We start from the raw sequence: 11,416 nt of genomic DNA, 5'->3' as shown, positions 1-11,416 counted from the left end.
TTCCTGGGCAGTATGGCTTGAATAGGTCTACAGTAGGCCGCAGTTCAATCTTATCTAAGAAAGATACTGTATTATCAAGAAGACTCAAGCAGCTTAAAGAGTAACAAAAATCATATCTGAGAAATAAATAACATTGAAGAGCTCATAATGGAACCTGAACTTCATCTGACGACAGAAGAACACCAAGAAACTCGGCGAGATATGTTTTCTTCTGAAAAAGAGGATTAATGCTGATACGCTGTTATACATCTTTTGAAGAAAAGGGGAGGATGTCAGAACAACGGTCTTAGAACTGCATCCAAACCAGGTGAGGTTAATAGGCTAGGGACATCTCTACAAATACAATGCTATTAATTACTTCTGAAAAATCCAGAAGAAGAGAGAAAAAGCAATCGACATTAGACAGATTTTTTAACCCTCACAAACGGAAAAAACATTAGTAATAAAAATGTAAGACTGTGAATTTATGTATTTTTATTATTACATATAAATAAACGTAGTACGAAAGTATGTATTTTTTTATTTTTGTGGGTCTCCAGTACGAATTAATCAAATTCCCATAAAAACCTATGGTAAATCGATAATCGGTGAACGAACAATTCGGATAGCGAACAAAGTGTTGGAACGGATTATGTTCGTTAACCGATCACCCACTGTATTATCCTTTGCTAAAATATAAACTAAATAAAATTTATAGACATAAGTTTATATGTAAACTATAATTATGTAGTCGTTTTTGTTGTTGTATTTTATAGATGAGAACTTTGGATATCATTATTGAAAAATTTTAAATTAGTTTATATTTCTGCATTTCAGAATTTTATTGAACAACAATTTTGTTAATTCTATTTTACAATTGTATTAAACGAATGTAAATAAATTAAATTAATAAATTGATTAAAGGTTTATCTTTGCTATCCACGTTTGCTTTTCTGTTTCGGAAAGAGATTGTTTCGCTTTTTTAAAGTTAAAAACATTATTACACAGCCCAAAATATTAAACAAAAATATCCTCATTACCATGCTATCAATTACAAAAAAAAAGTAAAATACAATAAACAAATAAATAATAATTATCGGTTTAACCAGATCATAAACTACTGCCTACACAGCCGTTACTAGAGAGTGCTGATATTATCCAGCGACCAAACTTTTAATGCAGTTGCATTCTTTGACTTTAATTATTACTAACAAAACTCTACAGATTAATCATTCTCACGAGTAGCAAACTTTCGCGCCATTATCCGACCCAATTCTCCTCACTCTGCCTGTCATATAAGAACATCCTAACGTCGGCGTGCACCTTGCGCAGGTTAATAAGTGGTTAGTGACGCGCCAAGGTGTATCCTGGGGGAAGTTACAACCAGAGTGGTGCCCCATTCTCTGGAGCGCGATGATACGCGAGGAGAAAGAATGCCTTCCGGGAAGTCTTGTAAGGAAAACTGGCTGCTATTTAGGCGTTACAGACGTGGAGAAAACCCGAAAACTCCACGTGGCCATCCCGTCCGAGCACGGCGCAAACCCGCGACCGTGTTTAGCGACAGAACCGCTCGGTCACTGGTGGGCACAATTAGCCTATCACCCATTAAATAGGCACAGTTGTTATTACCCAATTGCAATCTCATGTTGAATCAATTACACATTATTAACCATTCTGATGATGTCATAAAAGAAAAATAATTAATCACAATATTTGAATTTATTTTCTTTTAATAACATGTGTAACATGACTAATTACAATGTTCTATATTTTAAATAATATTCATAATTAGCTACATATACAATATCTAGTAAATAGATTAACATAATAAATAAATATCAGAATTCTTTCTGAATACAACTGTACACATATAATTTTATATGGATTTAGTTGTACGTGTACGACTATCCGAGGAAAACGTAGCCACTATTTTTTTCTTCAATTTTGCCCAAATGCCTTCAATAACTTTCTTTGCTTTTTTACATTCGTCTTTTATTAATTTAATTGATGCAGTTTTCAAATCCGATTTCAATTCATTTAATTCCGCAATCAAGTCTTTTTCGTCACTTTCAAGTGAAGGATCTTTTAGTTTATCGACAACTTTTTCAGTTTCTTCAATTTCTTCAGTTAGAACTGTTTTGTTCGGGCTGTCCTTTCCTAAATCAGATTCTAGAGAATCAATGTCCTTTCCCAGATCATCTACGGGATCTTTCGACGTAAACAAATTGGAAATTAATTCTTCCTTCTGAAAACAGCAAAAGTTTAGTATTTGACATGAAAACGTAACTTATGTCTACGATTCATAACTATTGTAAAATTATACTAACTTCATAATATTCGTTTTCTGTCACAACATCTCCAACATTGTATAACAAGATAATTCCTGCAAATAAGTGTTGTACACGTAGTGATATAATAAATACGTATTAATTAATTAGAACAGATAAGAATTTAAATTAAAAACACTTACCTAAGAAAGCGTACATGAATAACATTTTATTCATCTTGTATGTCGGTTGTCGGTGGTGAGTTATACGGTAAATACTGAAGAAACTGTTGAGAATGGGAACAAAACTCACGTATATATACTTTTCAAAATGATGTTACTTAATATAAATTTTGTAAGAAATCCAGGGAATTGCATGAAAAAGCAGAAAGGTTGGTCAATTTAGTCATCATAATTGCTTAAATTATTTTGTAATTAAAATTGTTCGATAAATTGCAATTCATAAAGTACAATCGATCAAGCGATTTTCAAAGCAGTATTATATACATTGTATTTTCAATCGCAAAAAAATTATTAATGTGTAACTCCCGAAAAAGTCAAAACGTTTCATATTAATTAACATATCTATATCTTATACTATGTCCTGTTTTATTGTTAATTTTTGATGATCTCTTAATAATTACTACTCATAAAATAATTTAACTTTTAATTCAATTTTAAGCAATATTCAAAAAATGTATTGCGATTTTTATAACTGATGTTTTGGCCTAATTTTTATATCGAAAGTTTAATTGCGATACTTAAAATATTTACAAAAAATGGCAATAAAAAATTTTTCTTCGCATTCAGCATCTTCTAATTGTTTCAACATAATAAAATTTTATAAAATTTAATTCGCCATTTGCGATTTATATAAATTCGAATGTTGGTGTTTTTGATTCTTTTTAAGAAATTTACTGTTTGAAGAGATAAAGTGAGACAAAAAAGTGGTGGAAGTAATCTCGAAATAATGTTCATACAAAACACAAATTACATTACGCAGATTTGAAGTTATCCAAATTTCATTGATAAATCTATGTATATAATCGAGACGAGTTGATAATAATAATAATAATAATCAGCGCAGAGCCGAAACGGTTAGGAGTTGAAAGTTGAAATTTGGTACACAGTTAGGGTACCTCACGACAACGCACACTAAGAAGGGATTTTTCGAAATTCCTCCCCAAGGGGGAGAGAGACAGGATTAAGGCTTAACACTTCCATCAACAATGGAAGTGTTAAGTAACAATGGAAATGTTAAGAGAAAGCGACGTACGAGACGCAGATGCAGTTTCTTTCGTTTTTGCAAAAAACCGAACATATTTTTAAACCCATCTAAAAATTTTCTAATTAGTCTGGAAACAGGGGGACCCAATTCTTGCATTCTGTGAAAACGGGTAAGGTTGACTATAACGTAATAATCTTAATCTTCGCTAAAGTTCGGACAACGAACACCTCACAGAACAAACACAAGAAGAAGGGACGTAAAATGGTGGATACTGATTGGTCTTCTCCTGTCTACAGGCAACAATTCGAAACTTTTCGGAGCGCGGGAGACATCGACATGGACACTCAACCCGGTATATACTGATTGAATAGTATTCCTCCGAACTTTGAAACTCTCCCTTGTAATTCCAGCCTTTTATTTCTCTGACAGAAACAATTTTTTATAGTATTTTCGAGATTGTCGGCGGGCACTCGTTAAGTTTTGCGTCGGTTTTCATTTTCGAAAGGTGACAGTATAATAGCTAAGATAGAGAGTGGGAAGAAGATGTCTGATATCTGATGTTCCTGGGCAGTATGGCTTGAATAGGTCTACAGTAGGCCGCAGTTCAATCTTACCTAAGAAAGATACTGTATTATCAAGAAGACTCAAGCAGCTTAAAGAGTAACAAAAATCATATCTGAGAAATAAATAACATTGAAGAGCTCATAATGGAACCTGAACTTCATCTGACGACAGAAGAACACCAAGAAACTCGGCGAGATATGTTTTCTTCTGAAAAAGAGGATTAATGCTGATACGCTGTTATACATCTTTTGAAGAAAAGGGGAGGATGTCAGAACAACGGTCTTAGAACTGCATCCAAACCAGGTGAGGTTAATAGGCTAGGGACATCTCTACAAATACAATGCTATTAATTACTTCTGAAAAATCCAGAAGAAGAGAGAAAAAGCAATCGACATTAGACAGATTTTTTAACCCTCACAAACGGAAAAAACATTAGTAATAAAAATGTAAGACTGTGAATTTATGTATTTTTATTATTACATATAAATAAACGTAGTACGAAAGTATGTATTTTTTTATTTTTGTGGGTCTCCAGTACGAATTAATCAAATTCCCATAAAAACCTATGGTAAATCGATAATCGGTGAACGAACAATTCGGATAGCGAACAAAGTGTTGGAACGGATTATGTTCGTTAACCGATCACCCACTGTATTATCCTTTGCTAAAATATAAACTAAATAAAATTTATAGACATAAGTTTATATGTAAACTATAATTATGTAGTCGTTTTTGTTGTTGTATTTTATAGATGAGAACTTTGGATATCATTATTGAAAAATTTTAAATTAGTTTATATTTCTGCATTTCAGAATTTTATTGAACAACAATTTTGTTAATTCTATTTTACAATTGTATTAAACGAATGTAAATAAATTAAATTAATAAATTGATTAAAGGTTTATCTTTGCTATCCACGTTTGCTTTTCTGTTTCGGAAAGAGATTGTTTCGCTTTTTTAAAGTTAAAAACATTATTACACAGCCCAAAATATTAAACAAAAATATCCTCATTACCATGCTATCAATTACAAAAAAAAAGTAAAATACAATAAACAAATAAATAATAATTATCGGTTTAACCAGATCATAAACTACTGCCTACACAGCCGTTACTAGAGAGTGCTGATATTATCCAGCGACCAAACTTTTAATGCAGTTGCATTCTTTGACTTTAATTATTACTAACAAAACTCTACAGATTAATCATTCTCACGAGTAGCAAACTTTCGCGCCATTATCCGACCCAATTCTCCTCACTCTGCCTGTCATATAAGAACATCCTAACGTCGGCGTGCACCTTGCGCAGGTTAATAAGTGGTTAGTGACGCGCCAAGGTGTATCCTGGGGGAAGTTACAACCAGAGTGGTGCCCCATTCTCTGGAGCGCGATGATACGCGAGGAGAAAGAATGCCTTCCGGGAAGTCTTGTAAGGAAAACTGGCTGCTATTTAGGCGTTACAGACGTGGAGAAAACCCGAAAACTCCACGTGGCCATCCCGTCCGAGCACGGCGCAAACCCGCGACCGTGTTTAGCGACAGAACCGCTCGGTCACTGGTGGGCACAATTAGCCTATCACCCATTAAATAGGCACAGTTGTTATTACCCAATTGCAATCTCATGTTGAATCAATTACACATTATTAACCATTCTGATGATGTCATAAAAGAAAAATAATTAATCACAATATTTGAATTTATTTTCTTTTAATAACATGTGTAACATGACTAATTACAATGTTCTATATTTTAAATAATATTCATAATTAGCTACATATACAATATCTAGTAAATAGATTAACATAATAAATAAATATCAGAATTCTTTCTGAATACAACTGTACACATATAATTTTATATGGATTTAGTTGTACGTGTACGACTATCCGAGGAAAACGTAGCCACTATTTTTTTCTTCAATTTTGCCCAAATGCCTTCAATAACTTTCTTTGCTTTTTTACATTCGTCTTTTATTAATTTAATTGATGCAGTTTTCAAATCCGATTTCAATTCATTTAATTCCGCAATCAAGTCTTTTTCGTCACTTTCAAGTGAAGGATCTTTTAGTTTATCGACAACTTTTTCAGTTTCTTCAATTTCTTCAGTTAGAACTGTTTTGTTCGGGCTGTCCTTTCCTAAATCAGATTCTAGAGAATCAATGTCCTTTCCCAGATCATCTACGGGATCTTTCGACGTAAACAAATTGGAAATTAATTCTTCCTTCTGAAAACAGCAAAAGTTTAGTATTTGACATGAAAACGTAACTTATGTCTACGATTCATAACTATTGTAAAATTATACTAACTTCATAATATTCGTTTTCTGTCACAACATCTCCAACATTGTATAACAAGATAATTCCTGCAAATAAGTGTTGTACACGTAGTGATATAATAAATACGTATTAATTAATTAGAACAGATAAGAATTTAAATTAAAAACACTTACCTAAGAAAGCGTACATGAATAACATTTTATTCATCTTGTATGTCGGTTGTCGGTGGTGAGTTATACGGTAAATACTGAAGAAACTGTTGAGAATGGGAACAAAACTCACGTATATATACTTTTCAAAATGATGTTACTTAATATAAATTTTGTAAGAAATCCAGGGAATTGCATGAAAAAGCAGAAAGGTTGGTCAATTTAGTCATCATAATTGCTTAAATTATTTTGTAATTAAAATTGTTCGATAAATTGCAATTCATAAAGTACAATCGATCAAGCGATTTTCAAAGCAGTATTATATACATTGTATTTTCAATCGCAAAAAAATTATTAATGTGTAACTCCCGAAAAAGTCAAAACGTTTCATATTAATTAACATATCTATATCTTATACTATGTCCTGTTTTATTGTTAATTTTTGATGATCTCTTAATAATTACTACTCATAAAATAATTTAACTTTTAATTCAATTTTAAGCAATATTCAAAAAATGTATTGCGATTTTTATAACTGATGTTTTGGCCTAATTTTTATATCGAAAGTTTAATTGCGATACTTAAAATATTTACAAAAAATGGCAATAAAAAATTTTTCTTCGCATTCAGCATCTTCTAATTGTTTCAACATAATAAAATTTTATAAAATTTAATTCGCCATTTGCGATTTATATAAATTCGAATGTTGGTGTTTTTGATTCTTTTTAAGAAATTTACTGTTTGAAGAGATAAAGTGAGACAAAAAAGTGGTGGAAGTAATCTCGAAATAATGTTCATACAAAACACAAATTACATTACGCAGATTTGAAGTTATCCAAATTTCATTGATAAATCTATGTATATAATCGAGACGAGTTGATAATAATAATAATAATAATCAGCGCAGAGCCGAAACGGTTAGGAGTTGAAAGTTGAAATTTGGTACACAGTTAGGGTACCTCACGACAACGCACACTAAGAAGGGATTTTTCGAAATTCCTCCCCAAGGGGGAGAGAGACAGGATTAAGGCTTAACACTTCCATCAACAATGGAAGTGTTAAGTAACAATGGAAATGTTAAGAGAAAGCGACGTACGAGACGCAGATGCAGTTTCTTTCGTTTTTGCAAAAAACCGAACATATTTTTAAACCCATCTAAAAATTTTCTAATTAGTCTGGAAACAGGGGGACCCAATTCTTGCATTCTGTGAAAACGGGTAAGGTTGACTATAACGTAATAATCTTAATCTTCGCTAAAGTTCGGACAACGAACACCTCACAGAACAAACACAAGAAGAAGGGACGTAAAATGGTGGATACTGATTGGTCTTCTCCTGTCTACAGGCAACAATTCGAAACTTTTCGGAGCGCGGGAGACATCGACATGGACACTCAACCCGGTATATACTGATTGAATAGTATTCCTCCGAACTTTGAAACTCTCCCTTGTAATTCCAGCCTTTTATTTCTCTGACAGAAACAATTTTTTATAGTATTTTCGAGATTGTCGGCGGGCACTCGTTAAGTTTTGCGTCGGTTTTCATTTTCGAAAGGTGACAGTATAATAGCTAAGATAGAGAGTGGGAAGAAGATGTCTGATATCTGATGTTCCTGGGCAGTATGGCTTGAATAGGTCTACAGTAGGCCGCAGTTCAATCTTACCTAAGAAAGATACTGTATTATCAAGAAGACTCAAGCAGCTTAAAGAGTAACAAAAATCATATCTGAGAAATAAATAACATTGAAGAGCTCATAATGGAACCTGAACTTCATCTGACGACAGAAGAACACCAAGAAACTCGGCGAGATATGTTTTCTTCTGAAAAAGAGGATTAATGCTGATACGCTGTTATACATCTTTTGAAGAAAAGGGGAGGATGTCAGAACAACGGTCTTAGAACTGCATCCAAACCAGGTGAGGTTAATAGGCTAGGGACATCTCTACAAATACAATGCTATTAATTACTTCTGAAAAATCCAGAAGAAGAGAGAAAAAGCAATCGACATTAGACAGATTTTTTAACCCTCACAAACGGAAAAAACATTAGTAATAAAAATGTAAGACTGTGAATTTATGTATTTTTATTATTACATATAAATAAACGTAGTACGAAAGTATGTATTTTTTTATTTTTGTGGGTCTCCAGTACGAATTAATCAAATTCCCATAAAAACCTATGGTAAATCGATAATCGGTGAACGAACAATTCGGATAGCGAACAAAGTGTTGGAACGGATTATGTTCGTTAACCGATCACCCACTGTATTATCCTTTGCTAAAATATAAACTAAATAAAATTTATAGACATAAGTTTATATGTAAACTATAATTATGTAGTCGTTTTTGTTGTTGTATTTTATAGATGAGAACTTTGGATATCATTATTGAAAAATTTTAAATTAGTTTATATTTCTGCATTTCAGAATTTTATTGAACAACAATTTTGTTAATTCTATTTTACAATTGTATTAAACGAATGTAAATAAATTAAATTAATAAATTGATTAAAGGTTTATCTTTGCTATCCACGTTTGCTTTTCTGTTTCGGAAAGAGATTGTTTCGCTTTTTTAAAGTTAAAAACATTATTACACAGCCCAAAATATTAAACAAAAATATCCTCATTACCATGCTATCAATTACAAAAAAAAAGTAAAATACAATAAACAAATAAATAATAATTATCGGTTTAACCAGATCATAAACTACTGCCTACACAGCCGTTACTAGAGAGTGCTGATATTATCCAGCGACCAAACTTTTAATGCAGTTGCATTCTTTGACTTTAATTATTACTAACAAAACTCTACAGATTAATCATTCTCACGAGTAGCAAACTTTCGCGCCATTATCCGACCCAATTCTCCTCACTCTGCCTGTCATATAAGAACATCCTAACGTCGGCGTGCACCTTGCGCAGGTTAATAAGTGGTTAGTGACGCGCCAAGGTGTATCCTGGGGGAAGTTACAACCAGAGTGGTGCCCCATTCTCTGGAGCGCGATGATACGCGAGGAGAAAGAATGCCTTCCGGGAAGTCTTGTAAGGAAAACTGGCTGCTATTTAGGCGTTACAGACGTGGAGAAAACCCGAAAACTCCACGTGGCCATCCCGTCCGAGCACGGCGCAAACCCGCGACCGTGTTTAGCGACAGAACCGCTCGGTCACTGGTGGGCACAATTAGCCTATCACCCATTAAATAGGCACAGTTGTTATTACCCAATTGCAATCTCATGTTGAATCAATTACACATTATTAACCATTCTGATGATGTCATAAAAGAAAAATAATTAATCACAATATTTGAATTTATTTTCTTTTAATAACATGTGTAACATGACTAATTACAATGTTCTATATTTTAAATAATATTCATAATTAGCTACATATACAATATCTAGTAAATAGATTAACATAATAAATAAATATCAGAATTCTTTCTGAATACAACTGTACACATATAATTTTATATGGATTTAGTTGTACGTGTACGACTATCCGAGGAAAACGTAGCCACTATTTTTTTCTTCAATTTTGCCCAAATGCCTTCAATAACTTTCTTTGCTTTTTTACATTCGTCTTTTATTAATTTAATTGATGCAGTTTTCAAATCCGATTTCAATTCATTTAATTCCGCAATCAAGTCTTTTTCGTCACTTTCAAGTGAAGGATCTTTTAGTTTATCGACAACTTTTTCAGTTTCTTCAATTTCTTCAGTTAGAACTGTTTTGTTCGGGCTGTCCTTTCCTAAATCAGATTCTAGAGAATCAATGTCCTTTCCCAGATCATCTACGGGATCTTTCGACGTAAACAAATTGGAAATTAATTCTTCCTTCTGAAAACAGCAAAAGTTTAGTATTTGACATGAAAACGTAACTTATGTCTACGATTCATAACTATTGTAAAATTATACTAACTTCATAATATTCGTTTTCTGTCACAACATCTCCAACATTGTATAACAAGATAATTCCTGCAAATAAGTGTTGTACACGTAGTGATATAATAAATACGTATTAATTAATTAGAACAGATAAGAATTTAAATTAAAAACACTTACCTAAGAAAGCGTACATGAATAACATTTTATTCATCTTGTATGTCGGTTGTCGGTGGTGAGTTATACGGTAAATACTGAAGAAACTGTTGAGAATGGGAACAAAACTCACGTATATATACTTTTCAAAATGATGTTACTTAATATAAATTTTGTAAGAAATCCAGGGAATTGCATGAAAAAGCAGAAAGGTTGGTCAATTTAGTCATCATAATTGCTTAAATTATTTTGTAATTAAAATTGTTCGATAAATTGCAATTCATAAAGTACAATCGATCAAGCGATTTTCAAAGCAGTATTATATACATTGTATTTTCAATCGCAAAAAAATTATTAATGTGTAACTCCCGAAAAAGTCAAAACGTTTCATATTAATTAACATATCTATATCTTATACTATGTCCTGTTTTATTGTTAATTTTTGATGATCTCTTAATAATTACTACTCATAAAATAATTTAACTTTTAATTCAATTTTAAGCAATATTCAAAAAATGTATTGCGATTTTTATAACTGATGTTTTGGCCTAATTTTTATATCGAAAGTTTAATTGCGATACTTAAAATATTTACAAAAAATGGCAATAAAAAATTTTTCTTCGCATTCAGCATCTTCTAATTGTTTCAACATAATAAAATTTTATAAAATTTAATTCGCCATTTGCGATTTATATAAATTCGAATGTTGGTGTTTTTGATTCTTTTTAAGAAATTTACTGTTTGAAGAGATAAAGTGAGACAAAAAAGTGGTGGAAGTAATCTCGAAATAATGTTCATACAAAACACAAATTACATTACGCAGATTTGAAGTTATCCAAATTTCATTGATAAATCTATGTATATAATCGAGACGAGTTGATAATAATAATAATAATAATCAGCGCAGAGCCGAAACGGTTAGGAG

General features: G+C 32.1%; 3 protein-coding genes across 3 annotated transcripts; all 3 read right to left on the bottom strand.

The window, feature by feature from the left end:
* Positions 1–1,755: 1,755 nt before the first annotated feature.
* LOC136987912 (uncharacterized) lies at positions 1,756–2,531 on the bottom strand. The gene is made up of 3 exons (XM_067285686.1): positions 2,450–2,531; positions 2,307–2,362; positions 1,756–2,224 (listed from the first exon to the last, which is right to left on the bottom strand). Exons 1-3 carry the CDS (start codon positions 2,481–2,483, stop codon positions 1,856–1,858), a joined length of 459 nt encoding a protein of 152 aa, XP_067141787.1. The 5' UTR covers positions 2,484–2,531; the 3' UTR covers positions 1,756–1,855.
* A 3,257-nt stretch (positions 2,532–5,788) lies between these two features.
* LOC136987913 (uncharacterized) lies at positions 5,789–6,564 on the bottom strand. The gene is made up of 3 exons (XM_067285687.1): positions 6,483–6,564; positions 6,340–6,395; positions 5,789–6,257 (listed from the first exon to the last, which is right to left on the bottom strand). Exons 1-3 carry the CDS (start codon positions 6,514–6,516, stop codon positions 5,889–5,891), a joined length of 459 nt encoding a protein of 152 aa, XP_067141788.1. The 5' UTR covers positions 6,517–6,564; the 3' UTR covers positions 5,789–5,888.
* A 3,257-nt stretch (positions 6,565–9,821) lies between these two features.
* Positions 9,822–10,597, bottom strand: LOC136987914 (uncharacterized). The gene is made up of 3 exons (XM_067285688.1): positions 10,516–10,597; positions 10,373–10,428; positions 9,822–10,290 (listed from the first exon to the last, which is right to left on the bottom strand). Exons 1-3 carry the CDS (start codon positions 10,547–10,549, stop codon positions 9,922–9,924), a joined length of 459 nt encoding a protein of 152 aa, XP_067141789.1. The 5' UTR covers positions 10,550–10,597; the 3' UTR covers positions 9,822–9,921.
* Positions 10,598–11,416: the final 819 nt, after the last annotated feature.

Source organism: Centruroides vittatus, unplaced genomic scaffold (genome assembly GCF_030686945.1).
Source record: "Centruroides vittatus isolate TY-2023 unplaced genomic scaffold, ASM3068694v2 scaffold_2890, whole genome shotgun sequence".
In the NCBI taxonomy this organism is placed as follows: domain Eukaryota; kingdom Metazoa; phylum Arthropoda; class Arachnida; order Scorpiones; family Buthidae; genus Centruroides; species Centruroides vittatus.
Note: the sequence above shows the minus strand (reverse complement) of the source record. Positions and strands in the feature narration are given on the sequence as shown.

Coding starts and splice junctions, on each gene's coding strand:
- LOC136987912 (XM_067285686.1), bottom strand. CDS start 2,483: ATGAATAAAATGTTATTCATGTACGCTTTCTTAG. Junction 2,363..2,449: donor ATTCATGTACGCTTTCTTAG/GTAAGTGTTTTT, acceptor ACTTATTTGCAG/GAATTATCTTGTTATACAAT. Junction 2,225..2,306: donor CAGAAAACGAATATTATGAA/GTTAGTATAATT, acceptor TGCTGTTTTCAG/AAGGAAGAATTAATTTCCAA.
- LOC136987913 (XM_067285687.1), bottom strand. CDS start 6,516: ATGAATAAAATGTTATTCATGTACGCTTTCTTAG. Junction 6,396..6,482: donor ATTCATGTACGCTTTCTTAG/GTAAGTGTTTTT, acceptor ACTTATTTGCAG/GAATTATCTTGTTATACAAT. Junction 6,258..6,339: donor CAGAAAACGAATATTATGAA/GTTAGTATAATT, acceptor TGCTGTTTTCAG/AAGGAAGAATTAATTTCCAA.
- LOC136987914 (XM_067285688.1), bottom strand. CDS start 10,549: ATGAATAAAATGTTATTCATGTACGCTTTCTTAG. Junction 10,429..10,515: donor ATTCATGTACGCTTTCTTAG/GTAAGTGTTTTT, acceptor ACTTATTTGCAG/GAATTATCTTGTTATACAAT. Junction 10,291..10,372: donor CAGAAAACGAATATTATGAA/GTTAGTATAATT, acceptor TGCTGTTTTCAG/AAGGAAGAATTAATTTCCAA.